We start from the raw sequence: 26,071 nt of genomic DNA on the forward strand, positions 1-26,071 counted from the left end.
CCATAAAGAGAGGGATGAAAGAGAGGGGACTCTCCCACACTCTCTCACTAACGCCGCTAAAATCATACAATGAGACTCCTGGGGTCCCCCGGCTCCACGGCGGTAAATCTGGGGTCCCCCTGCCCTGTGGGATGGCCTGACCCGGCTCTGACTGCCCCCCCCCCCCCCCCCCACATTACCGCGATGTGGAGACCTGAGACACAACACCGCCGGTAAATCACCGTCACAAAGGAAGTACAACAACACCCTCCAAAGAAAGCGTGTTGGTGGGGTGGTACCCTGTAGGGCTGGGATCCTCACTCCTGGTCCTGGAGAGCCGCAGGGTGTGCTGGGGTCCTCACTCCTGGTCCTGGAGAGCCGCAGGGTGTGCTGGGGTCCTCACTCCTGGTCCTGGAGAGCCGCAGGGTGTGCTGGGGTCCTCACTCCTGGTCCTGGAGAGCCGCAGGGTGTGCTGGGGTCCTCACTCCTGGTCCTGGAGAGCCGCAGGGTGTGCTGGGGTCCTCACTCCTGGTCCTGGAGAGCCGCAGGGTGTGCTGGGGTCCTCACTCCTGGTCCTGGAGAGCCGCAGGGTGTGCTGGGGTCCTCACTCCTGGTCCTGGAGAGCCGCAGGGTGTGCTGGGGTCCTCACTCCTGGTCCTGGAGAGCCGCAGGGTGTGCTGGGGTCCCCAGCCCTGGTCCTGGAGAGCCGCAGGGTGTGCTGGGGTCCTCACTCGTGGTCCTGGAGAGCCGCAGGGTGTGCTGGGGTCCCCAGCCCTGGTCCTGGAGAGCCGCAGGGTGTGCTGGGGTCCTCACTCCTGGTCCTGGAGAGCCGCAGGGTGTGCTGGGGTCCTCACTCCTGGTCCTGGAGAGCCACCGGGTGTGCTGGGGTCCTCACTCCTGGTCCTGGAGAGCCACAGGGTGTGCTGGGGTCCTCACTCCTGGTCCTGGAGAGCCGCAGGGTGTGTTGGTGCTTGTTTTCCCCTTAATATCAGCTCCCAATTCAAACCCAAGAAACCAGGTCAGGTGAGTTAATTGTGTAATCGACTGCTTTCATTAATCAGTTCAGTACTGAGTAACAACAAAATGATGAAAATACATTTAATGAAAATGACATTATGCTGCCTTTTAATAATGTAGCATGTTTATTATAACACACATATTTACTCTTTTAACAGCAAGCCCCTGAGGGAGGCACAGGTTAATTGTCTTTTTTATGGGGGGCAGTGCGTGTGATTATCTCTCTCTCTCCCCTCTCTCTCTCTCTCTCTCTCTCGCTCTCCCTCTCTCTCCCTCCCTCCCTCTCCCTCTCTCTCTCCCTCTCTCTCTCTCTCTCTCTCTCTCCCTCCCTCCCTCCCTCTCTCACTCTCTCTCTCTCTCTCTCAGGTACTCTGAGTGACAGCGCAGGTGTGCAGGTAATGTTCCACACACACAGGTACGGGTGAGTCAAGGTGACAGGAGGTAAGAGTGGAGTAAGAGTTGTCTGTTCGATCCCCCGCCCTGGGTGTGTCGAAGTGTCCCTGAGCAAGACACCTAACCCCCAAACGCTCCTGACGAGCTGGTTGGTGCCTTGCATGGCAGCCAATCGCCGTTGGTGTGTGAGTGTGTGTATGGGTGAGTGAGAAGCATCAACTGTACAGAGCTTTGTGCTGTCCTAGTTGCTGGAAAAAAAGCACCCCATTACCATATGTGTTTTCTGTGCATACCTGTGACAACACTGCAGAATGGTTCAGTGCGATATAAAGAGTAGTATTGTATCATAATAATAATAAAGTAAGCCTCCCGCATTGCCGGGTTATCTGTTGAGAGACGGTGACTCAGTGTTTGGCACACGTTCACTCAGAGGGACCCAGCCCATGCAGGTGTGTGGAGGAGAATGAAAGGACAGTATGTCTGTAACGGAGGGGTGAGCAAGTGTCTGATGAACAGAACAAGGGGAGCCGCTGCTTGCTGTATCATGAGAGATCATGGCTGGGTCCTCAGCAGCTGGGAGTCCCTGTAGCCCAGCTCAGCGCCTCTCCGTGTGATTGGATGGAGACGGTCTTTGACGTCAGAGGACTGGGTTTGATTGTTCTTCTCTATAGAAGCCTGGAGATGTTGCTCATTTGAAGCTTAATTATTAATTACTCCTTTTGGGTGATACTAAATCGGGCCACTACTGCACTGTGCATAGTGCACTGATGAGCAGTTAGCTCAGAAAGGCTACGTGTATGTGTGTGTGTGTGTGTTTGTATGTGTTTGTGTGTGTGTGTGTGTGTATGTGTGTGTGTATGTGTGTTGTGTATGTGTGTGTGTGTGTGTGTGTGTGTGTTGTGTATGTGTGTGTGTGTGTGTGTGTGTGTGTGTGTCTGTGTGTGTGTGTGTGTGTGTATGTGTGTGTGTGTGTGTGTGTGTGTGTGTGTGTATGTGTGTTGTGTATGTGTGTGTGTGTGTGTGTGTGTGTGTATGTGTGTTGTGTATGTGTGTGTGTGTGTGTGTGTGTGTGTGTGTCTGTGTGTGTGTGTGTGTGTGTGTGTGTGTTGTGTATGTGTGTAGGCTTGTGTGGGAGGCCTTCTGGATCAAAATGGCTGCTGTGCATACCCCACTGAGAGAGGGTAAAGTGACTTCCCTTTCACTGCAAAGTGCTCAGAAATCATTAGATTCTTATCAATAATCTGATTGCTGTACCCATCCCTAACCATGAACATATTAAATGACCAATAACAATAACATTTGAATCGATCCTTTTAAGCTTTAAGTGTAGGCCTACCGCGTGTGCATATGCATTTATGATAAGCCCATGCATTATGCATGCGCGGGTTTTAAGGAATGGGGCGTGATTCGTGAAAGTACTTACGCCGCCGCCTTTGTATAATTTATGTCATTGTGCGCGCGCTGAAGCGCATTCCCCGATGCGGGCGACGGAGTCTCGAGCCGAGCGGCGCTGAAGGATTTGGGCTGAAGCGGTGGGGGAAGTGGCGGCGGCAGCGCCTGTTACTGAGGAATGCGTCTCTCATTGTGTCGCGGCCCGTGGGTGACCACAGCCATTCACAGGACATGACCTCTGCAGTCTTTGTCACAGTGGCCAGGCCACGATAATACCCTATATCATTTAAAAAAAAAAGGAGAAGAAAAATCAACCCTCATACTTGGCTCACGTCTTCTACTGATTCATTGTATTATTTCAATATTTCGCACGCATTTCTGTAAATATAACCAGACAAATAGTATTAGCGAGGGATGGAATGAGGAATGCGTTCGATCTGTCCACTGTTTCTAGGATATCTAAAAGTTTGCGTTTAATTTAGGCCAGTTTTATATGAATAGCCGAATATTTGTCGTGAAACGTAAATGAGTGGTTTTGTGTGTGAATCTTACGAATGCAATCTTGCGCGTTGCAAAGAATCGGCATTGTCGGAAGAAAATCTGGTTTGTTTCACGAGAAGAAGCTTTCAGTGTCAGTCGGGGCAGCGCTCGGTTTGTCGCGACAGATCGTCTTGTTCCTTGCGACAGAACTGCGACGAGAAGGTTCTAGAATTTAGGCTACAATAAGAATGGACTGCGCGCACTTAATATTCTCGATGCGTCCTGCCTTCTGTTCAAAGTCTTCTGTGCGCCGCTACTGCTGCGTAGCTATTAGATAAGACACCTGTGTCTTCCCCTCTTTGCATACAAATAGCACATCTGTCCGTCTGGCCCCTCCCCCGTGCCTCCTCTCCCCTCTCCGCGCGTTTACATTCTGCTGCAGTCATCGCGTCTTTTGTGCCGGTGCCTTTCTCTGCTGTACTCTTCACTCATTGGAGGGCTGCAGGCCAGCGCGGAGGGCACGGTGTATGTATGTGTGTGTGTGTGCGTGTGTGTGCATGTGAGTGTGCGTGTGTGAGTGCGTGTGTGTGTGTGTGTATGTGTATGTGTGTGTGTGTGTTCATATGAGTGCCTGCATATGTGTGTGTGCATATGCGTGGATGTGTATTCATATGACTGCCTGAATGTGTGTGTGTGTGTGTGCATGTATGTATGTGAATGTGTATGCGTGTGTCTGTCTGTGGGTCCATATCCCAAGCCACAGAGCTCCACTGTTAACTTGCATAAGGAATGTAATATTTCACTTGCTACAATTTATGTCCCTTGACAAGTTATTATGCACAAAAGACTTCCTCTGTGCTGCCTTCTGTATGCAGCCGTGTCTGAGAAAACTGCATGGCGAGGACTTTCACACACATATCGCTTAGAAAACCACACTCCCTGTGGAGTTGTGTGCCTGCTGTGTACAATTTCAGTCTCAAACTTCAGGTGCTTGTGTGTCTTCATTTTGCCACCGGTCGCAGATTGGCTTTCCGCAGCGGTTCTCACAAGTGAGGCCTTGTAATCTTTTTATGGTGTGAGGTCGCTAACATGCGATTAGAATGTTCTTTAACTGAACATTCTACTGCTGATGTCACAATCGCTACCGGTGACTGAAGGCCGTGGAGTTCTAGAACGCTGACTTGGAATTCTTTTGGGGAAAACATTCCAGAACAAGCCTGCTCTTCAGAGGGTTACGGCATGTGTGTGTAGAGAGAGGAGGGGGGAGGGGGAGCTCCCATGAGCAGAAAGAGGGTTAGCTGGAAAAATGGGAGGGGGGGGGCAGATGAAAGGATGGAAGAGGGGGGTGTTAAGAAGGAATACAACAGAAAAGGAGAGACAAAAGAGAGGGTGAAAGTATTAAGAGCTTTAAAAGGGATCTGGGGTAAGAAGCGTGCTCTTACACAAAGGTACGAGGGGGAGGCAGACATTTTTTGGGGGGTGGGAGGGAGATTAGGATTTTCAAAAGGCAGTGGAAGGATGGTTACTGTTTTTTAAACAGCGCTTGGTCCATAACTCTCCTGCGCTTGTAAATCTACGCACAGGACGGGCAGAGACCTCGGCACAGGTCTGCCCTGCACTAAGTGGGTCACGCATATTCGGCCTGTGTAAATCACCCCAGGAACGGGGGGCTTTTTAGCATTCCGTGCGAGGTGCCATCCCGCTACATGAATGCTCTCTGTGTGTCTGCGGCAGTGTCACATCTTTTAGTGTGTGTGTGTGTGTGTGTGTGTGTGTGTGTGCTGGTCTCTCAGTGCCATGGAGGGCTGTGTGTGTGTGTGTGTGTGTGTGTGTGCTGGTCTCTCAGTGCCATGGAGGGCTGTGTGTGTGTGTGTGTGTGTGTGCTGGTCTCTCAGTGCCATGGAGGGGAGGGCTGTGTGTGTGTGTGTGTGTGTGCTGGTTTCTCAGTGCCATGGAGGGCTGTGTGTGTGTGTGTGTGTGTGTGTGTGCTGGTCTCTCAGTGCCATGGAGGGCTGTGTGTGTGTGTGTGTTGGTCTCTCAGTGCCATGGAGGGCTGTATGTGTGTGCTGGTTTCTCAGTGCCATGGAGGGCTGTGTGTGTGCTGGTCTCTCAGTGCCATGGAGGGCTGTGTGTGTGTGTGTGTGTGCTGGTCTCTCAGTGCCATGGAGGGCTGTGTGTGTGTGCTGGTTTCTCAGTGCCATGGAGGGCTGTGTGTGTGTGTGTGTGTGTGTGTGTGTGCTGGTCTCTCAGTGCCATGGAGGGCTGTGTGTGTGTGTGTGTGTGTGCTGGTCTCTCAGTGCCATGGAGGGCTGTGAGTGTGTGTGCTGGTCTCTCAGTGCCATGGAGGGCTGTGTGTGTGCTGGTCTCTCAGTGCCATGGAGGCCATGTGTGTGCTGGTTTTTATTCCAGATCTTTATTGTATAATTAGTTAACTTATTTACTGAATTAGGGCTGTAGGTTTGTACATAATGTGCAGACATAAAAGTGAAATGTGTTGTTTATTTTGTGTAAATAACTGTTGCCTGTATTCTGTGCTTTAATGCATTAAAGGCATCCGGCTGAATGAGTAATTTGATCAATTAAGTTAATTGGTTGTAATGAAAACCTGATACACACCACCTTCCACCTCTGTGGAAACAAGTTTTGAGACCACTGTTTTATGGTTTTGTTCACAATGTGAATTTTCCGGTGTCTGTAAATGGCGGACGCACAGACTTTTACAGCGCATTGGGGGACAGTAATTGTGGATCTTTGTTTGTGGAGTTTCTTAATTACATTTCTCACATTTGTTACAGTTATATGCCTGAAATGTATTAGCAGACCAATTTGAATGCGAGCTTGGTGACTTTCAGAGGAAGTTATTTGTTTAATACTCATGACAAGTGCTTCCCCTGTGTGCTCATTTGACTGGTAATTATAAAAGTGCTCAGTTGGCAGGAGAACTATATTAAATCCTTCCTGCCAAAGTGTGGGTTATGAGACGCATCCTACTTGAAATGGGTGTAAACAGCTGAAATCATTTGCTTATGGTGACAACCTGTCACTACGGGGTCAAAGCCACGCTGAAGATGGGAGAATCATAAAGACAGCACTGTTTCAGGTATGACGGTGTTAGAGCCATACTGTAGGTCTGTAGCATCACTGTTAGATCCGTACTGTGAGTCTGTAGGTCTGTAGCATCAGGTATGACGGTGTTAGAGCCGTACTGTAGGTCTGTAGGTCTGTAGCGTCCGGTATGATGGTGTTAGAGCCGCACTGTGTGTCTGTAGCGTCAGGGTTAGAACCGTACTGTGAGTAGATTGTCTTGACGTGTCATATATAATTCAGCTGATTTTTAGAAACCCAGACTCAATGCCTGTGATGGGGGAGGTGGGTTATTTTTAAACCCACTCTTTAAAACATTAATGCAAATTCCTCCAGCGTGGAGTGTGCATATTTTAAAGGTATCTGACAAGAGCAGCGAACATTTAATCATTTTTAAATTTAAAAATTAAACGGATAATCCATTACCTGTTGTCGGGAGTCGCAGTCGCTGAAATGACTCATTAAGATTCAGCCCTAATGAAGGCTCTGCATGGGGCCTTCCTCAGGGATCAGAACACAACAATAACACAAATAACACAAATGAAGGTAGAGTAACATTCTCTTTGGGCAAAAATAAGTACATTTTCCAAGTAAAAAAGATGCAAATTAAAGATATACTGCTGACTAGGGCCAGTGACAAGCATTTGTACCTTTTTAGGCACTTCTCATACCTGTAGAGGATATTTCTCTCTCTGTAGAGTTGGCACTGCACATTTCCAGCACAATGCCTGTAATTATTCTGCGTATGGCTGCAGTCACTTCTAACGTCCAACAGGGAAGGGAAAAAAAAAAAAATCATTGTCAATTTTTCCTCTTCACTGAAGCTGTGCATTTTAAAAATCTATTCTCGTGTGACCTTGTGTGCCAGTGGGCTTTAAGCGTGTTCACGGAAGTCATGTGGAATGGAGAAAAACTCAAATCACGGAGATCGGAAAAACGTCGCACCGAGATTCCCGGCGATCTCCCCGCTGGAATCGAAACAGCGGAATAATCCGGAATACTCTCCCTCCCTGCTCTCCGGGATAGATCGGTTCCCTACGGTGAAAGGAAGGCCACATTAGTCCCTAATTGCCTTTTCATCAGCTGAAAATGAGCTGTCACGCCGCCCCTCCGTCTCGTTAGGAGCGCGTTTAATCGTCTGCGTCTGGGTTCTACGCGTTGGCGCCCTGAAACCTTAACGCTGAAAGCGCGGGGTAAGAGATTTGTCCATTCATCGCCGACTTGAATATGGGGGGGGGGGGGGGGGGGGCCGGGGGGCAGGACACACGCCTTTCTTTAGTTCGAGCAATCTCAGGCGCCATCTTGGCTCAACTAATTCAGCGTGTGGCTGGGCCGTGGGGCTGGGTTCCTGAGTTCCTCGTGGCGGAATGTTGAGTGTCAGCTGGGCTACGGCACACCCCCCCCCCCCCCTCCCCCCCACCCGTCCCTGGTCGCCCCGCTCCAGTTGTGGGGTGACAGGTGGCTTTTGGGGGTTTTGTGCTCACGCTGCCGAACAGCTGCACAGAGGCCCCCCGCGGAGGGGCTGAGAGAGGGGACACGGACCCCCCTCGGACCCCCCGATTGTTCCTCTCTCCGGCCCCTCTCTGGCAGATGCTCCAAGCCGGGGAGGGGTGCAGCACACAGGTGGCGGGAGGGGGGGGGGCTACTGGGGGTACAAGTTTCAGTTGGGACGGGGGGGGGGGGGGGGGGGAGACAAAAACTCTGGAGCCTCTTTTTTAAAATCTTAACCCCTGACCCCCCCCACCCACCCCCTCCCTGGGCCTCTCCTGCACGGCTGCTGAATAAATAACCAAACCCAGGGAGGGTGTTTGGTTGGCCATTCTGTGTTATTTATTGGGCTAGGCCACCTGTATGAAGTATGAAGTGGATGCAGTGTGTATGAAGTGGATGCAGTGTGTATGAAATGGACACAGTGTGTATGAAGTGGATGCAGTGTGTATGAAATGGATGCAGTGTGTATGAAATGGACACAGTGTGTATGAAGTGGATGCAGTGTGTATGAAATGGATGCAGTGTGTATGAAATGGAGGCAGTAGTTTCTCACACAGAGAGTGGTCACTGTGTGGAATAGCTTGCCAGGACATGCAGTGGAGGCAGAAACTCTGGGGGGGTTTTTAAGACCAGGCTTGAAACACTTGATGTGGTGCTAGATACTATTTAGCTTTTAGGAAAACTAAGCAGTAGACCACTTTAATGGTAGGAAAAGGTGAGCATTGCTGGGCTGAATGGCCTGTTCTCACCATTATGTTACATTAGGAAGAAATCAGCCTGACAGAGAGACTACACACACAGTGCTGGCTGATATTTTAGGCATCCATTTTTCCGTCCTGCACACAAACACTGGAATCTTCCCAAGGTGCCAAATTCCACGCTCTCCGGCGACTGTCCCAAACAGAACGTCTTCCGAAGACCGGGACGCTCCTCCCTCCACCTCTCACAAAATAGCGATCGCGTCCGAGAGACCTGCCAAGATCGGACGGCTTTGAATTCACCAAGAACCCGCAGAAATAATAACGGTCTGGGCCCGGGTCAGAAGCCAGACCAGAATGAGCTCAGAGGCTTATTTTAGACGCCGACAGCCTCCGCTACCTCTGCCAGAGCAATGCAAAAGACATGAAACAAAAATAAAAACAGATTGGGAGAGACAAAAATAGATTTTTATAAAATAAAATAAAAACATCTTTACCGTGGCTTAAATTGTTAAATTGAAGATTCTGGGACGAAAAACAACCGAGTGGTTTACCACTGAAACACCTGTTTGCACGAGCCACGAGCCGAACATGCGTAAAGGAAAACGCATTCTTTCGCGCAGATAAACAATTTGTTGACTCGCGCAACATGAGCAACAATAAGTCCTGATTTTAGTTTTTGCAGAGCAGTTCGTAATTACGCGGTACTGCCAGCACGTGGCGCAGGACTTAATTTATAGCCCTAGGCTCCAACACACACACACACACACACACACACACACACACTATAATTTGCTTCACCATCTTACAGTTAGTTACATATACTTAAAAGGTTGAAGGAGTATTATACATATGTTGGTATCAACAGCAGGGAATCAAACGTTCAACTAAGTTCATAATAAAATTAAAATAAATACTAAATCAAATCAGCGCTATCGACGACAACTTTCACCACATTATCAAATGCAAAATGCGACCTGTTATGAAAATCAATAATCTCCTTGACTGTGACTTTAAAAGGATTGAGGTCCGATCGGATCATGATTCCGTGACTCATTTCTCAATCACAGCCAAAAACTTTCCCCGGATAGTCTCGACATGTTGGGATCCTCGGCGGAGCCAATCATTCGGAAAAGAAGGGGAGGGGCGTGTCGTCGCGGTGCTACGACATAGGCTCAGCGTTTTAAATTAAGAACGCCGATTAAAGGCGGAAACGTGTAACCTAATATATTTTATAGAACGCTTATGCCATTTAGAGCCGTTTTCAATGGTGGGCAAATGTGCCTGAGAAGTGTGGGTTAGACTGTGTTTACCCGTCGCGCTTGGTACGGTCCAGTTTGGAGGCCACGCAAACGAGCAGAGGCACAATAGCTATCCCATCAGCTGTCGTGCTGGTGTGGCGTGAACCGTTCCTCTTCTCTCTTCTTTTTTTGGTTTTTACGAACTTTTCTTTTCTTGTCGCCGCATCATTGGGGGAAAGAAGAAGAAAGGGTGATTTTTTTCCCCTGGCTCTTTTATTTTACTTTACTCATTACTTTATTTTACGCTGCGTTTTTACAGTTGTAACATTTTCGATTCATTTAACTTAATTTTTGAGGGATTTTTGCCCCCTTTTTTTCCCAAGACACCCGTTCATCCCACCCGCCTCCCGTTTTCACTTCCAGCGTTTTCCGTTGGGAAAGCGGGATAGCTCTGGGCGTGCTGGCGACTGACTAGCGAGTGACTAAAAAACCCAAGTTTTTTTTTCACCGCCGCTGCCGGAGGAATGCTAGCTACGATCGGAGAGGGAGAGCCGAGAAGCGCATGATTGAATTCTAAATAAAAATGGAATGCCAAAATATTGACACCGGTTTGGAGGAAACGCCACTGCCAGTTGAGAAATGTAAGTAACAAGTCAATTGTGATTTCCGAAATAACTAGTCCGTGTCGTGTCCTTGGTGTAGTTGCGTTCGTTGTTGAAACGATCGACTAAACGCTTTGGCGGCCAAGGGAGCTTCTGCTTAAATAGGCAGACAAGCCATGCCAAGTAATGGCTGTATGAAATCACATTGCGCATTGCCATTTGCTTTGGCGAGGTAACAGGTTTAATTTGGACTGTCTGCTTTAGCTATTGATAGCTACCTTTGTTAGCAAGCCTGATATTTTCGTTTTTGTGTATTCATTTTAAACTAGATCGATACAAATGCTCACTGTTTGGTTTTTTCTGATCATAGGCTACTGTTAATTTCATTCCATTAATTTGTCCTGTTGTGACACGATTCAGCTTGCTAGCTCGGTGGGCGCGTGTGAAATTATGAGAACGAATCACTGCCGGTTAAACGAAATGGACATTGGTTTCGCAAAGTCAGTGCCAGAAACCATTCAGTCTGGCTCATTTAGCTGGCTGGCTAACCAAAAGTGATTTGTTGTCAGTCCACACAAGCCTGCTGGCTCGCTATGCGGTCAAATTGTGAGAGGTTCGCATATGTTGCAGGATACTACGTGTGAAGACACCTTTAGCTCGGCATGCGATCTTTCAGAGGATATTTCTGTAGCCAATGTAATTATTTCCCCCAGAGATTTCTGGGCAACGGGGGTTTCCACATTGTTGCAGTGGTGTTTGATCCTTTGCGCTTTCCCAGATGTTTCAGTATATAGCCTAAAGTTGGCTTCTGGCTTACGTTAGCCGGCTATATTAGCACGACATTGTGTTTGCACATGTGTTGACTGTTCATCCAATAGGCTTGGATTCGGGAATCGGCACAGGTTAATGGGGGATGTTTTGAACATGCCTTCAATGCATCCTCACTCGATAACAGTTGGGAAATCGGTAGTGAGGACTCACCTCGTTCGTTAAAATCACATCTGCTCGAAAATAATCTAATTGCGACGCACAGAGGGAGGGGAAGGAAAGGAAAGCAGCCCCAATACGAGGGGCGACTGTGTTGTTGATGCAACATGGTTTCATTGCCAATAGACAAGCAAGTCTTTCGACCGCTCGCGCGCCTTCCCCCCCCCCCCGTATTGCTGCTCCACAAATCAACAAATGACCGTTAACGACCGTGAGGAAAAACCGGAACGGTCAGCTGAATTCGACCGTTTACGCCGGGCTACACGGACATTCCTGCATCTGCCCTCTTAATGCCGATAATTGTATCACGCCTATTTCGTGTTTATTACGCCGCAACGCTGGGTTCCTTTTGACCGTGAACGTGTTAAAACGGCACCAGTGAAGTAGCCGAAACCTACCCCCCTCCCTGGTCGTGTATTGCTGTCACCGGTCTGGTCTCCTCCACCCCCACCTTCCCCGATATCTGTGGGGCGTCAGTTCATTTGAAAATGAATGCCCCCCAGTGCCTTTTCTTGTTCTTAAATCTTAAGCACTGAAAATACTAGCTTCCGTGTCTGTCCAGGTGTTTAAATCCCTAAATGATCACCATTCCCCCGTCTTTAATTTACCGGCACATTATAATCACTGTTTTTGCGTATGGCAGATGCTTATTCAAGGATGCCTGCAGTTGCTTATTAGATTCAAACGCAGGCTGCAGTGCGCTGTCTACAAAATACGGTCTTGCGAAGACGTCCTTCTGAAGATAAGTGTCCCAACAATCACGTTGCAACCCGCGAACGCTACAGAGCCACCGTGGAGCATTAGCGGGGGCTAGGACAGATCGGGTAAAGGGCACGTTATGAAACACGATGAACTGAAATGACCGGTACAGAAAAGGTGCTGACAGCTTCAAAGGCCGGGTCCAGCTGTTTGAGTTTTATGCTAGCTCAGATGATGGATCAGATTGACAGGGTTTACAGTGTGGCCTGCCAGCACCACCAGAGACTGGAAACGGATGTGGGCTGCAATCGATACCCAAGCAAAGACCAGGCAGACAGTCAGGAGGAGGAGGAGGAGGAGGAGGAGGGGGGGGGGGGGGGGGGGGGTTATTCCTGCTCAGCTGTATGTGAATATCAGGAGCAGCAATGTCCCAGTTTTCCAGAGGAGCACATGATGGGTTGACGTAGAGGGTCATGGGAGTTGTAGTCCAGATGGCTTAGACAGGTGGACTCCGTGACGTCCGTGAGTTTTCCCCGCAGTAGATGCAGGGGAGACTGCTTGGGCATAAAGGGTCTCGACTGAGCCGGGCTGACGAGAATCTTCCAGACAAGTTCACTCTCTGGCGAGAGGCCTTAACTCCAGCCCGGCGACCTGGCGGGCCGCCAGCAGGCTGATCTAGACTCCCGGGATCCCGTCCCTCTGGATGCGTGCCCCTCCGCTGAACGCTGCAGTCATGGCTGAGGCCGATCTCCAAGCGGCTGCCAGGAATGGATGTCGACCGCAGCACTCAATGCGATTGGCTGGATTCCCCCCCCCCCCCCCCCCCCCCTCCATTGCATGCTGGGGTAGGCTGAATCCCCCCTGTGCACGCATATAAATATTTGACAAGCGTCTGTTTACGTTTGGGAAGCTGAAGTGGGTCGATCGATCGTCCGCGGTACCTGAATGTGATCTCCGGCGTCAGGTAACGCAGGTTTCCGCTCCGGCGGCCTCCTGACTAATCCGCTCTTCAAGCTGCGACTGGAGCGCGTTCCAAACCATTACATCATCTCCGCCCCTCGTACATATCCGTGATTTTGCACATTCGGGTAAACTGACCTATTTAAAAACCCCGAGGACCGCGCGCGTTGTTATTGACGAAGCGAGAGCATCGTTCATCTATCGAGCAACTTGTTCAGCGCCACTATGAAGAGATTTGGCTGTAATTAGGTGGGGAAAGGGGGGGGGTAGTGCCTTTCTGAAGTCAGGTCAGGTACAGCGCTTGGACCAGAAGCAGACCTGGGACAAATACATATTTGTTTTGGATTCAAATACTTTTCTACACTTTACTGAGCTTGTCTGGTGCACTGGAACCTAAAAGTGCGAAGCCTGCCTTCTGGTCCTCTCGGTTGGCTCAGTTGCACCAGGCAAGATCAATCGAGCACAGAAAAGTATTTGACACAGGTCAGGCTGAGCCCCTCTTGCCCTGCGGAGTTGGTGTGTTGGCTGGTTGATGGTTTGGCTGGTTGATGGTTGATGGTTTGGCTGGTTGACTGGTTGGCTGGTTGGCTGGTTGATGGTTTGGCTGGTTGATGGTTGATGGTTTGGCTGGTTGATGGTTGATGGTTTGGCTGGTTGACTGGTTGGCTGGTTGGCTGGTTGATGGTTTGGCTGGTTGACTGGTTGACTGGTTGACTGGTTGACTGGTTGGCTGGTTGATGGTTTGGCTGGTTGACTGGTTGACTGGTTGACTGGTTGACTGGTTGGCTGGTTGGCTGGGTGGCTGGTTGGTGGAAATATGAAGGACAAAGACGGTGAGCTTCAGCCACGAGCCCAGTCTCTATCTGGCCGACGGAGGTGACCTCTCCCCCCCTTACGTAAGAGTAAGACCCCCCCCCCCCCCTACAGACGCTTCCTTCCTGCATGTTTGAGATGGGGGGGGGGGGGTCAGGTTCTGCCACGTCACCCCGTCAGCGAAATGACACATTATTAGTGGTGTTTGCTTTACTGCCGAGCTTTCTCTTCTGCTATTGGCTGCCAGGATGTGAGAACTCTTACTGAGCTGATGACATAACTAGTCCCCTGTCTGTGATCCTCTGTGCCCCTCCCTCCTCTCAACGTTCCTGCGAAATTATTCCAACCTTATGCTAGCACGTTTGTTTTGATACCATGAATGTTTTATGGGGGCGACATGGCTCAGGCAGTAAGAGCAGTCGTCTGGCAGTCGGAGGGTTGCAGGTTCGATCCCCCGCCCGGGCTGTGTCGAAGTGTCCCTGAGCAAGACACCTAATCCCCAAATGCTCCTGACGAGCTGGTTGTACCTGGCTCTCCTGCCTGTCGGGAAGTGGTCCGATGGCATTTCAAGACTGCAATGAATCACTGTAAACCTGGGCAAAGCGGGAGAGAAAGAGAGGGAGAGGGAGGGAGAGAGAGAGAGAGAGGTCTGACACAGTCACGCTCCTCTGTCCCGACTTGTTGTTTTTGAAGATCCTGTTTTGCGTACCTCGGGGAAGAAGCGTTGTTGTCATGCCTGGGCTGTACCTAGCCTGTCGTCACGGGTGACGAGGCCCGCATCGTTGTCATAGTTCCCGGTTTCCACCTTCGCATTTTTGCCGCGTGTCATGTAACTTTGTTTTCCACTATTCGGCGGTCGTCTTGAAGACGTCTGTAGGTCTGTGAATCCCATGAGATGGTCCGGAGGTCCTGGGTTTGGACTGCTTCTCGCCCGAGAGCCGGATCCCTGGTCCTCCTGTGCTTCAGATAGTTTCTGCTCCACCCAAACCTGTAGCTACAGAACTGGACTCATCTTAATTAGTCAGGATTAATGAACGCAGGAGACCGTGTGCTGGAGGCACTCCGTGTTCCTCCATTCAGAACATTCAGCCTCAGTCTGGTGATCGAGCTCAGATGGAGCAGAACCCAGAATCAGCCCTGCCAGGCCAGGACCTGACCTACAGACTTGACCGTTTGTAAAAGCAGGAATGAAAATGGTCAAACTCTCAGGCCTGCAGATCAGGTCTTGAATTTTATCCATGTCTGAAGTATGAACAGCAAAAAAAAAAACATGAAATATTTTTTTTCCCCCGATCAGATTTAAGACACATATTTCTGGGTTCAAATGCGATTCAAGTCTCAGTCTGACTGCCCAGATGCTAAAAAAGAAACAAGCAGCATGTTTCTCCAGTATTTTAGGTGCTTCCCAGAAAAATGAAAAAACTGAAAGAATGCAATTCGCTGCATGGAGAGCTGTTCCGTACTCAAGCTCACGTTCTACCAGTTACCATGGAGAGCTGTTCCGTACTCAACCTCACGTTCTACCAGTTACCATGGAGAGCTGTTCCGTACTCAACCTCACGTTCTACCAGTTACCATGGAGAGCTGTTCTGTACTCAACCTCACGTTCTACCAGTTACCATGGAGAGCTGTTCTGTACTCGACCTCACGTTCTACCAGTTACCATGGAGAGCTGTTCTGTACTCAACCTCACGTTCTACCAGTTACCATGGAGAGCTGTTCCGTACTCGACCTCACGTTCTACCAGTTACCATGGAGAGCTGTTCTGTACTCAACCTCACGTTCTACCAGTTACCATGGAGAGCTGTTCCGTGCTCAACCTCACGTTCTACCAGTTACCATACGCACGCATGCGTCAGTACCCCAACGACCAGCGTGAATACGCCAACAAATAAACACAGTGCCTAAACACACACTTCAGACCTGATCACTCACAGATCACCGTGTGGACAGTCAGGTCGTGAAGATTTGGAAATTTGGCTGCAGTGTGAACATGGCCTTAGGAATGTCGGAACGTCAGTATTCCAGCGTGCTTCCCGACTTTGGCTCTTTTCCGGGTGTTGACGAGCTAGTTGGCACGGTTGGAAGAGCGATATCCCAGCCAATCATTTTTCCAAAACCCCATTTATGTTGTCCACCTAAATCTGAGTGATAAAACACTCGTGGCATTGCCAGGAACTCACTTTCTGAGCTCACTTCCCTTAATTCAACTCCTGATCTTGTTTTACTGCTGAGGGTCAATGGTAGAAGCAGCTCTGCAGTGGTGTGTCTTTGTGTGTCTCTGTGTGTGGTATATGTGTGTGTGTGTGTGTGTGTGTGTGTGTGTGTGTGTGTGTGTGTGGTATGTGTGTGTATTGGTCTGTGTGGGTGGTATTTCTGTGTGTGGTATGTGTGTGGTATGTGTGTGGTATGTGTGTGTGTGTGTTTGTATGTGTGTGTATCTGTCTGTGTGTGGTATGTGTGTGTGTGTGTGTGTGTGTGTTTGTATGTGTGTGTATCTGTCTGTGTGGTATGTGTGTGTGTGTGTGTGTGTATGTATCTGTCTGTGTGTGGTATGTGTGTGTGTGTGTATCTGTCTGTGTGTGGTATGTGTGTGTGTGTGTGTGTGTGTGTGTGTGTGCCTGTGTAATGCGAGAGGTGGTAAAATCCATTCACTTGCCCTAAAGCAGCGTTCTCATGGGTTTTTGCTAACGAGGGAGTAATTGACGGGATCATTGTGGTGTCTCAGCAGTGGTGTGGTGACAGCAGGGCTCTGGGGGCTGAACCCCACCCCCACACGGGAGGCCTGCCGGCCGGCACACACTGCCCTGCTCTGAGAGCAATGTGCCGGTTTACTGCACCTTTTCTGCTGCTATTAGAACGTCTGTAATCCTGATTTCATACGGCGGTTTCCTTTCTCCGTCCTCTCCTTCCTGTAGAAATCAAACGGATTCCTCATGGGGACAGTTGGACTTGACTTTTATCGTGTGAAAATGGAGGGAAATGTGTTATTTTTGCTGTTGTTTGTGTTAGTCAGTCGGCTTCGGCAGTGTGGTCACTGTGAGTGAGGAATCCCATGATCCCTTGCACACCGGAGTCTAGATGAATCCTTCTCCAAGGGCGCTGGTCTGGAGCCGTTTCTTTGTGGAAGGAAACTCTTCGTCTATTTAAAAAAAGAAAAAAAAAAGAAGAACTGACCGCCTGAGGTTGTTATTTTTAGTCGCCTATTTTGCAGAAATAAAGCTTGGTTATTACCTAAAGGGTAAAGGGTGTGGTTTCTAATTCCGCAGAAATCGTTTAAACGCCACAGTGTGTTTTGTAACGCGGTCTCGTGCGAAACTTCCCATTTAACTTGTTTTGTTCAGTGCTCTGTAGTATGACTGCATTATAACGGCTCCAGCTCTGGGTGGGAGTGAGCGGGGACCGGCTCATTCGCTCAGGGACAGCGGTGCACTGAAGCGCCGCGCCGGCTTGTTAGCGCTAACGGGCTAACGGGCTAACGGGCTAACAGCCGCAGTGAGATCAGCCCTCCCAGCATTCGTACTGTCACTGCTGCCCGCTCGGCCGTGCTCGTGGGCTCAGTGTTGCGTTTAGAGATGTTCCATTTGAATGGACCAATGGGGCTCACTCCTGCATCCTCCTGTATTCCGACCGCTTTCGCTGATGCTTTTATCCAAAATGACTTGCAGTTGATTTGACTAAGCAAGGGACAATCCCCAGCAATGTGGGGTGAAGGGCCTTGCTCAAGGGCCCAACAGCTGCACTGACCTTATTGTGGCTGCACCGGGGCTTGAACCACCAACCTTCTGGATCCCAGTGATGTACCTTAATCATGAGGCTCCAGGCTGCCCCTGCCCCTCTCTCTCTCCCTCTCTCTCCCTCTCTCTCTCTCCTCCCACGCCCTGGTCTGTTGTATAAGCAGCCATGAGACGGGCCCCAGTGTGTTTGTGGGGCCACATTAGTGGCTTTGTGTCCCCGTGGGCAGGGGGCCAAGACATCGCACGAGCTGACTCCTCAAAAGGGGACAGTGTTCACTGTGGGGACACCATGTCTTCCCCGTGTGTGTGTGTTTCACTGTGGGACACGGGGAGAACATGCAAAAACTCCACACAGACATGGGGAGAACATGCAAACTCCACACAGACACGGGGAGAACATGCAAAAACTCCACACAGACACGGGGAGAACATGCACAGGTCACACAGACACGGGGAAAACATGCAAACTCCACACAGACACGGGGAGAACATGCAAACTCCACACAGACACGGGGAGAACATGCAGACTCCACACAGACACTGGGAGAACATGCAGACTCCACACAGACACGGGGAGAACATGCAGAAACTCCATACAGACACGGGGAGAACATGCAAACTCCTCACAGACACGGGGAGAACATGCAAACTCCTCACAGACATGGGGAGAACATGCAGAAACTCCACACAGACACAGGGAGAACATGTAAACTCCTCACAGACACGGGGAGAACATGCACACTCCACACAGACACAGGGAGAACATGCAAACTCCACACAGAAAGGCCGGGTGGGGCTCGAACCCACAACCTTCTTGTGAGGCAACAGTGCTGCCCACTGCGCCACCGTGCCACCCAAACCCAGGACCTGCACCTTGCTGGTCGGTGTAGCCACAGAAAGATCTGCTCAGCTGTTGGGCCCTTGAGCAAGGCCCTTAATCTCACATTTGGGTTTATCTCCCTGCTTAGTGTTATCAACTATGACTCACTTTGGATAAAAGCCTCAGCTGAATAACATGTTATTATTATTATTATTATTATTATTATTATGATTATAGTAATTGTGTGATTGCACAGGGCCCGGTGGAGTGATTGGGTGGAGTGGTTGGGTGGAGTGGTTGGGTGGAGTGGTTGGGTGGAGTGGTTGGGTAGAGTGGTTGGGTAGAGTGGTTGGGTAGAGTGGTTGGGTAGAGTGGTTGGGTAGAGTGGTTGGGTAGAGTGGTTGGGTAGAGTGGTTGGGTGGAGTGGTTGGGTGGAGTGGTTGGGTGGAGTGGTTGGGTGGAGTGGTTGGGTGGAGGTTGGTGGGGTTTTGTCACGCTGCGTGTGGTGGTCTCCGGGGGGGGGGGGGGGGGGTATTCTGCTCGTCTCTTCCAGCCGCCCTCGCTTGCAAACTAGAGGGGCTTTTATTTTAGGGAGAAAAATGTGTCGGTCTCGACCAGAGAGAGAGGGAGAGCGTTTCTGTATCGGCCGCATCACGGACCTTCTGTGGCACAATCTGTGCAAATTAAATACAGCAGTAAATCATAAATAAACAGATTTCAGTGAAATATATGAACTGTTTATGAAGTACCTGCATTAATCTTTCCAGATTTGTTTCAATTAAACACTTTTTCCACGGATCTCAATAATTTAGGCCTTTTTTGGGGGGTTTTTAACAGCGGTTATGTAATTTTTTTTGGTTCTGTTTTAGCGATCAAAGCTGGCCTAGAAAAGACATGACGCAGCTCTGCTCTGCTGGGCTGAGAGAAAGAGAGGGAGAGGGAGAGGCAGGGAGAGAGGGATGAAGGGAGAAAGAGGGAGGAAGAGCACGCACAGGCGGTTTTAATCTCATTTCCAGTTCTGCACGCTTTTATTGTGATATTATTTTTGCGCTCCGCTGTGACGGAGCTGAGATTGCTGGGAAAATAATCCTGTTAATTCAGCCTGCCGGTTTCAGTGTTGGATGATGGAGGCAGACCCCCAATCCCTGTCGTACAATGTGCTAATCCGTCTTACTTCCTCCCAAAACAAAAAGGCGTTTGCGGAGAGGAAAAAAGGGATTATATGAAATATAAATCTCACACCACTCTCACGTTAATATGGTTAGCTAACTGCTAACAGCGCGTATCGAGCTAAAAACAGCAGTAATATTCTGAGCTTGTTGCTCAGCGAGTTAATTATTTTTACACTACAAAAATCACGTTGTTGTTTATACTCTTATGCTGCGCAGAAGAAACCGACTCTCGCTCTCTCTCGCTCTCTCTTTCTCTCAGAGTCTTTAGTGTAGTTCCCCAGGTTCTTCTGTCCATCAGTAATGTGCTTGTTCCTCAGGGCTGGTTTGACCTGATATTGTGAGGGATGAGTGTTTGGCCTTCCATATCCTAAAAAAAAAACAAAACTGCTTGTTGTGTTTCAGTGAAGATTTAGGACATATAGGGCTCTACAGTGCTCTCATTGTAGGAGAATTTTCCCCAGACAATGTGCTCTCACTGGAAAAATAATTGAGGAGTTCATCTACTGATTAGGATGCATTGTTGTGCTTCTAAATGTTTCAGCTTTGGAATATGTGTACTCCTTGGAAGACACGTTTGCGTAGAGAGCAGGACGTGGGTCTTTGGCTGTCCCCCCCAGCCCTGCCTGTTACTGGGGGACTGGGGGGGGGAACCAATCCATCCACATGCCTGCACCTGCCCTCCACCTGGAGCGGGGGGGGGGCACAGGCTCAAATTACAGCCTGACAGCCAGGGGGGGCGTGAAGGAGCATATTTCAGAGACAGAGGGGTAGACTGAGAGAGAGGGGTAGACTGAGAGAGAGGGGTAGACTGAGAGAGAGAGGGGTAGACTGAGAGAGAGGGGTAGACTGAGAGAGAGAGGGGTAGACTGAGAGAGAGGGGTAGACTGAGAGAGAGGGGTAGACTGAGAGAGAGGGGTAGACTGAGAGAGAGGGGTAGACTGAGAGAGAGAGGGGTAGACTGAGAGAGAGGGGTAGACTGAGAGAGAGGGGTAGACTGAGAGAGAGGGGTAGACTGAGAGAGAGGGGTAGACTGAGAGAGAGGGGTAGACTGAGAGAGAGGGGTAGACTGAGAGAGAGAGGGGTAGACTGAGAGAGAGGGGTAGACTGAGAGAGAGGGGTAGACTGAGAGAGAGGGGTAGACTGAGAGAGGGGTAGAATGGGACACAGAAAGAGAGAGCGACTGACGCAGAGAGAGACGCACACACACACACACACAGAGGAGAGACACACACACAAAGAGGAGAGACACACACACGCACACATTCACAGAGAGGAGAGACGCACGCACACACTCACAGAGAGGAGAGACACACACACACACACAAAGAGGAGAGACACACACACACAGAGGAGAGACACACACACACGCACAAAGAGGAGAGACACACACGCATGCAGAGAGGAGAGACACGCACACATACAGCGAGGAGAGACACACACACACACATATACAGAGAGGAGATACACACACACACACACCCACACAGAGCAGGGTGTCAGTAGCAGAGGTGTCTCTGAAATATGCTGTTTGAAGTTGGGCCTGAGAAATGTGTGTCGAAGCAAAGAATTTACAGCATTCACTACCAACTTCAGCAGCTGGTGCTGTGTGTGTGTGTGTCTGTGTGTCTGTGTGTCTGTGTGTCTGTGTGTGTGTGTGTCTGTGTGTCTGTGTGTCTGTGTGTCTGTGTGTCTCCTCGGTGTGTGTGTTTGTGTGTGTGTCTGTGTGTGTCTGTGTGTGTCTGTGTGTGTCTGTGTGTGTCTGTGTGTCTCTCCTCGGTGTTTGTGTGTTCTCCTGCGGGGTCTGGTATGGAATGTAAAGCACTCTTTTTCAGAACTCTGTGTCTCTGTAAGAGAGGGGGAGGGTGGAGGGGTGGCGGCTGTGGGGAGAGAGAGAGAGAGGGTGAGAGAGAGGGAGAGAGGGAGAGAGGGAGGGAGAGGGAGAGGGAGAGGAGGGGTTGCCGGCTGTGGGGAGAGAAGGAGAGAGGGAGGGAGAGAGAGAAAGAGAGGAGGGGTTGCCGGCTGTGGGGAGAGAGGGAGAGAGGGAGTGAAAGGGTGGAGCAGGCTGGAGGCTTGAGCAGGGTGATATCATCTGCAGGGTTAAACACACACACGCACACACACACACACACACACACACACACGTCAGTGCTGGTAGCCTGTCGAGCTCCCAGATGGTGTAAATTTCACCGTCTCTCAGTCACAGTGGACGAGGAGCCTCCAGGCCTGCAGGACAGAAAATCTATTTTTCCCTTTAAATAAATAACCGCCCAAAACTAACCCTAACCCCCCAAACACCCCCCCTCAACCCCAACCCCAACACCAACCCTAACCCCCCAAACACATTAGGAGTATAGTGTGCAAACATACCTTTCTTTGCGATTTTTGATGACCAGCGCCTCGTTAAATGAAGGGTCTTCCTTCATTTTTACATTTAGAAGGAGAAGACACCTGAGGTACCGTTTTGGTGCAAATACGTGCAAGTGCGTGCACGTCGTCTGTGATTGGCTGAGCTGAAGCTGCTGTCTTCCCGGCTTCACTGGGTGCGGGGGGAGACGGGGGGGACGGGGAACAGGAAGTGGGGCGGCTGTGCTGAGCTCCTCTCGGTCAGAACGTCTCTTCGGCGTGTGTGTTTAACACAGAGAGCGTTTGTTTCTGTGATGGGACCCCCGTCCTGTCCCGTGGGGGTCTAAATCACTTCCCGGGTCACGACCCGGTTCCACCCCATAAACACTCTTTCCACGTGTGCCGTGTGCACCCGCCGTGCACTGCATGATGGCGTAGACGGGAAGTTCTCTCGTTGTTCTGATTGTTCTGGATCCGTCGGTCACTTCAGCCAATCCGGTTATTTTACTGCAGTGCAGCAGCAAATCGCGGGTCCTCGAGGTCCGAGAACTGCTGGTTTTCCACGCTCCCGTCACCTGGGAAGTCAGGTGTGAAGACAGTCTAAGCCAATCAGGAAACTCGCCTCAACCACCACACCACCACCGCGTAGCACCCTCGCCCGGGTGATGCAACGGCAGCCATTTTGTGCCAGAACACCCACCACACAACCAGCTGAGAGAGAACAGGGGAGTCATTGGTGGCAGGTTTAGCCAGGACACCGGGGAACCCCCTGGGGGCTCATTAATAACCACAGTGAGTCAGGACCCTCAGTCTGAACATCTCATCTGAAAGACACGTCTCCTTACAGCACATTACATTACACTTCATTATTGGCATTTGGCAGACGTTCTTATCCAGAGCCATGTACATTTGCTTAGACTAAGAAGGCTACACCGGCGGATCGAACCACCGACCATGTGTGTCCCAGTCAAGTACCTTAACCACTAGGCTACAGGCAGCCCAACATCACTGTGCTGGGGCATTGGAGACACCCCCCTCCTGGCCAACTAACGCCTGTTTTCTCAGGAGGTCTCTAACCAAGCCCACACCTGCTTAGCTTCAGCCATTTGGCAGGAGCCGGGTGCATGATGGTATAGCTGCTGGCTAAATTTAGATTTGAGGGCCAGAGGTGTTGGTCCCTGCTTCACTGCATGCGCACACGACGTGTTGGAAAGGCGAAATAAAATGGCCGTTTCTCCTGGCGTCAGAAACGGGCGCTGTGTGAACTGTGAGAGCTTCGAGTGCAAAAAAAGGCAGTAATTAGTTTTTATCAGTTTTGACTCTTCCTCGTTTCTGATCTTAATTGGCTCATTTCGGGGTAGCTGCATGCTTATGTAAGCTGGTTCACGGTTAATTATTATGTGTAATTAGTCACAACTGTCTGCAGCGGGAATCGAGAGACCGCAGGCTTGTCACGCTTTTGGATTCGCCATCTTCGCTCCGATCGTTTCCGTAAACACCCCTGCAGTGCAAGGCCTTCCTCTCTCTCTTCCTCCTCAAATTCCGTGGGCACCGATCTTGCCTTTTGATGTTTTTCTTTTGAAACCGTTTTGTGGGGTTTATTTGGTTTAAGCTTGAGTGAAGATACGATGGAGTGTTTTTCCATCTGTGTGATTGGTTATGGATGGTCTCCAACACCGGGTCTGCCCTGGTCCTGGAGAGGGACAGCAGGGGGTCTGCTGGGGTCCCCAGCCCTGGTCCTGGAGAGCCACAGGGTCTGCTGGGGTCCCCAGCCCTGGTCCTGGAGAGCCACAGGGTCGTGCTGGGGTCCCCAGCCCTGGTCCTGGAGAGACACAGGGTGGCTGGGGTCCCAGCCCTGGTCCTTGAGAGACACAGGGTCTGCTGGGGTCCCCAGCCCTGGTCCTGGAGAGTCGCACATCATTTTGCAGGCTCTGACCCGGTTCTGGAGCGGTGTTGGGCTTGTTGGGGTTTGAATGTTCAGGTTCTGGTTTTGTTCAGGAGATCAGTGGGCCAGTAGGGTCTACTGGACCAGGATCTACTGGACTGAATTGGATCTCTCCCAAAACGACCCCCTGATGGCCTGGTCTCTGTTGGGGGGGGATGACGGCCTGATGTTTCCATCCAATCAGCAGCTGGCTTAGGCCCTGGAGACACGTTGTGTGGAACCATTTAGCCAATCAGTGACTAAAGTAAAACTCACCAACAATGCTGCTGATTATTTGATTTCCCCCCCTGGATCACAGCTATGATGCCTGCCGTAGAACAACATCTGTGAGACCCAAAAATAAGATTGGGGTCACGTATCGCCTGCTGAAGCTTTGAGCTTGTTTGTTCATGTGGCAACGGTTGCAGTAGCGGTTGCAGTTGGACCGTTGCCGGTTCGATCCCGCCCCGCGTGTGTTGAAGTGTTCCTGAGCAAGACACCTAACCCCAATTGATCCCAACGAGCTGGTTGGTGCCTTGCATGGAAGCCTGTCGCCGTTGGTGTGCGAGTGTGTGAGTGTATATATGTCTGTGTGTGTGTGTGAATGGGGAATGAGAGCCATTCATTGTAAAGCCCCTTGGATAAAAGGGCTATATAAATGCAGACCCTTACCAAATGACCGTTAGCGTATGTTTTGTGTCCTCAGTTTGTGGAGTGATCTTTGGCTCTTTGAAGAATATGCATGAAAAACACAACACATTTGGTATAATGAAATTCATATTGATTCCATTTATCATCTGCTGATTTTGCAGATACTGAAATTATTCCTGCTTGACATGAAAAGTATTCATGTGCATTTACACACACTTCACCTTCCAGAACACACAGCTGAGCCGTGGGGTTCCTCACCTTCCCACCGTCTCTGCACCTCTGCAAACCTCACACCTGTTTCTCGCCTCTACTTTCCCATCTCGTCTCCTCTCCTCTCTTTCTTGTTCATTCCTCTCTTCCCTCTCCTCTCCTCTCTCTCTCTTTCCTCTCCTCTATGAGAGCTGAGATGACGTGACTCCCTCTCTTTCCTCTCCTCTCTTTAATCTCCTCTCCTCCCTCTCCTCCCTCTCTCCTCTGTGAGAGCTGAGATGAAATGACTCACTCTCTCTGACGGGGCAGAAGGCCTCTCTCTGGCAGGGAAGGAGGTCTGGGGAAGGCCTCTCTCTCTGGAGGCTTTGTGTCATGAAGGTGCTTTACACTTTTTTTTCTGCAGTGCAGGACACTTTTCTCTCTTTCTGTTTTTTAGTTCTCAGATTTCTTCTTTTCCAAGTTTCTGGTTCCCCTGTCATTAGAGAAAGCCCTGGAGCGTAATTCACTCTGTCTCCCTCAGAAGCCCTGGATTTACGGCTGTGCCGTGAGCGTGCTTGGCAAGAGAGCCTTTTCCGTAATTATGTGCTCATGCCATTTCAAAAAATCCAAAAACATTTTGATGCAAATAACATGTTATTTGAATCACTATCAATCATAGTGTTTGGAAAAACCATTAGGCTGAGTATTTACTTTGACCGAATCTTTTCACAGCGTCAGGTTGTGAATATGCATGTTTCTCAATGGCGTTGTTAATGGGAACACGTACATTGTGTTTCTGAATGGTGTGGTTAATGGGAACACATACAGTATGTTTATGAATGGGGATTGCTGGTGATTTTTCCGAAACAGGAAGTACAAGAATGAGAACAGGAAACGGGAAGTGTTGCCGTGGCAAGCCCAGTCATGCCTGACCCCCCTTGCTCTCCCAAAACACCAGGGGATCCAAATGTGAAATGTGTGGCCTAGTTATTTATTGAGTGTTTCCTCTCCCCCTCCCTCCCTCTCTCCCTCTCCTCTCCCCCTCTCTCTCTCCCCCCCTCCTCTCCCTCCTCCCTCTGTTTTATGAGTTAGCATTGCATCTGACCCCTCTCTACTGCAGTGGCCTGGTTTGAGTAACAAACAGCTGTACCCTAGTTTCATCTCTGAAGTGCGGATTTGGGGGGCGGGAGTGTTCTCTGTAGCGTACTGTAAGGCTCCTAATCCCCCCCACCATGGGCCCCTCCTAAAATATCCCAATCAGGCTCCACCTCACAGGCCGCAGCCCCCAGGTCAGCAGACCAGGGTGCTAATATTAGCCCAAGTGCCGTTTAGCACGTCTAAAGGGCATGGTGATGGCCCCGCCCCCTGTGGCCTGTGGCTCCTCACCCTTCCTGCCGGA

At 50.1% G+C, this 26,071-nt stretch overlaps 1 protein-coding gene across 4 annotated transcripts in view; it reads left to right on the forward strand.

Moving 5' to 3' along the window:
* The first annotated feature begins 9,736 nt into the window (after positions 1–9,736).
* map7d1a (MAP7 domain containing 1a) overlaps positions 9,737–26,071 on the forward strand; it is a 70,953-nt gene continuing 54,618 nt past the window's right edge. For all 4 annotated transcript variants that reach the window (XM_061240190.1, XM_061240207.1, XM_061240199.1 and 1 more), the window contains exon 1: positions 9,737–10,416. In XM_061240190.1, coding sequence (XP_061096174.1) covers positions 10,359–10,416 — 58 coding nt within the window. In that variant the 5' untranslated portion in view covers positions 9,737–10,358. The remainder of the gene's footprint in view (positions 10,417–26,071) is intronic.

This window comes from Conger conger, chromosome 1 (genome assembly GCF_963514075.1).
Source record: "Conger conger chromosome 1, fConCon1.1, whole genome shotgun sequence".
In the NCBI taxonomy this organism is placed as follows: Eukaryota; Metazoa; Chordata; class Actinopteri; order Anguilliformes; family Congridae; genus Conger; species Conger conger.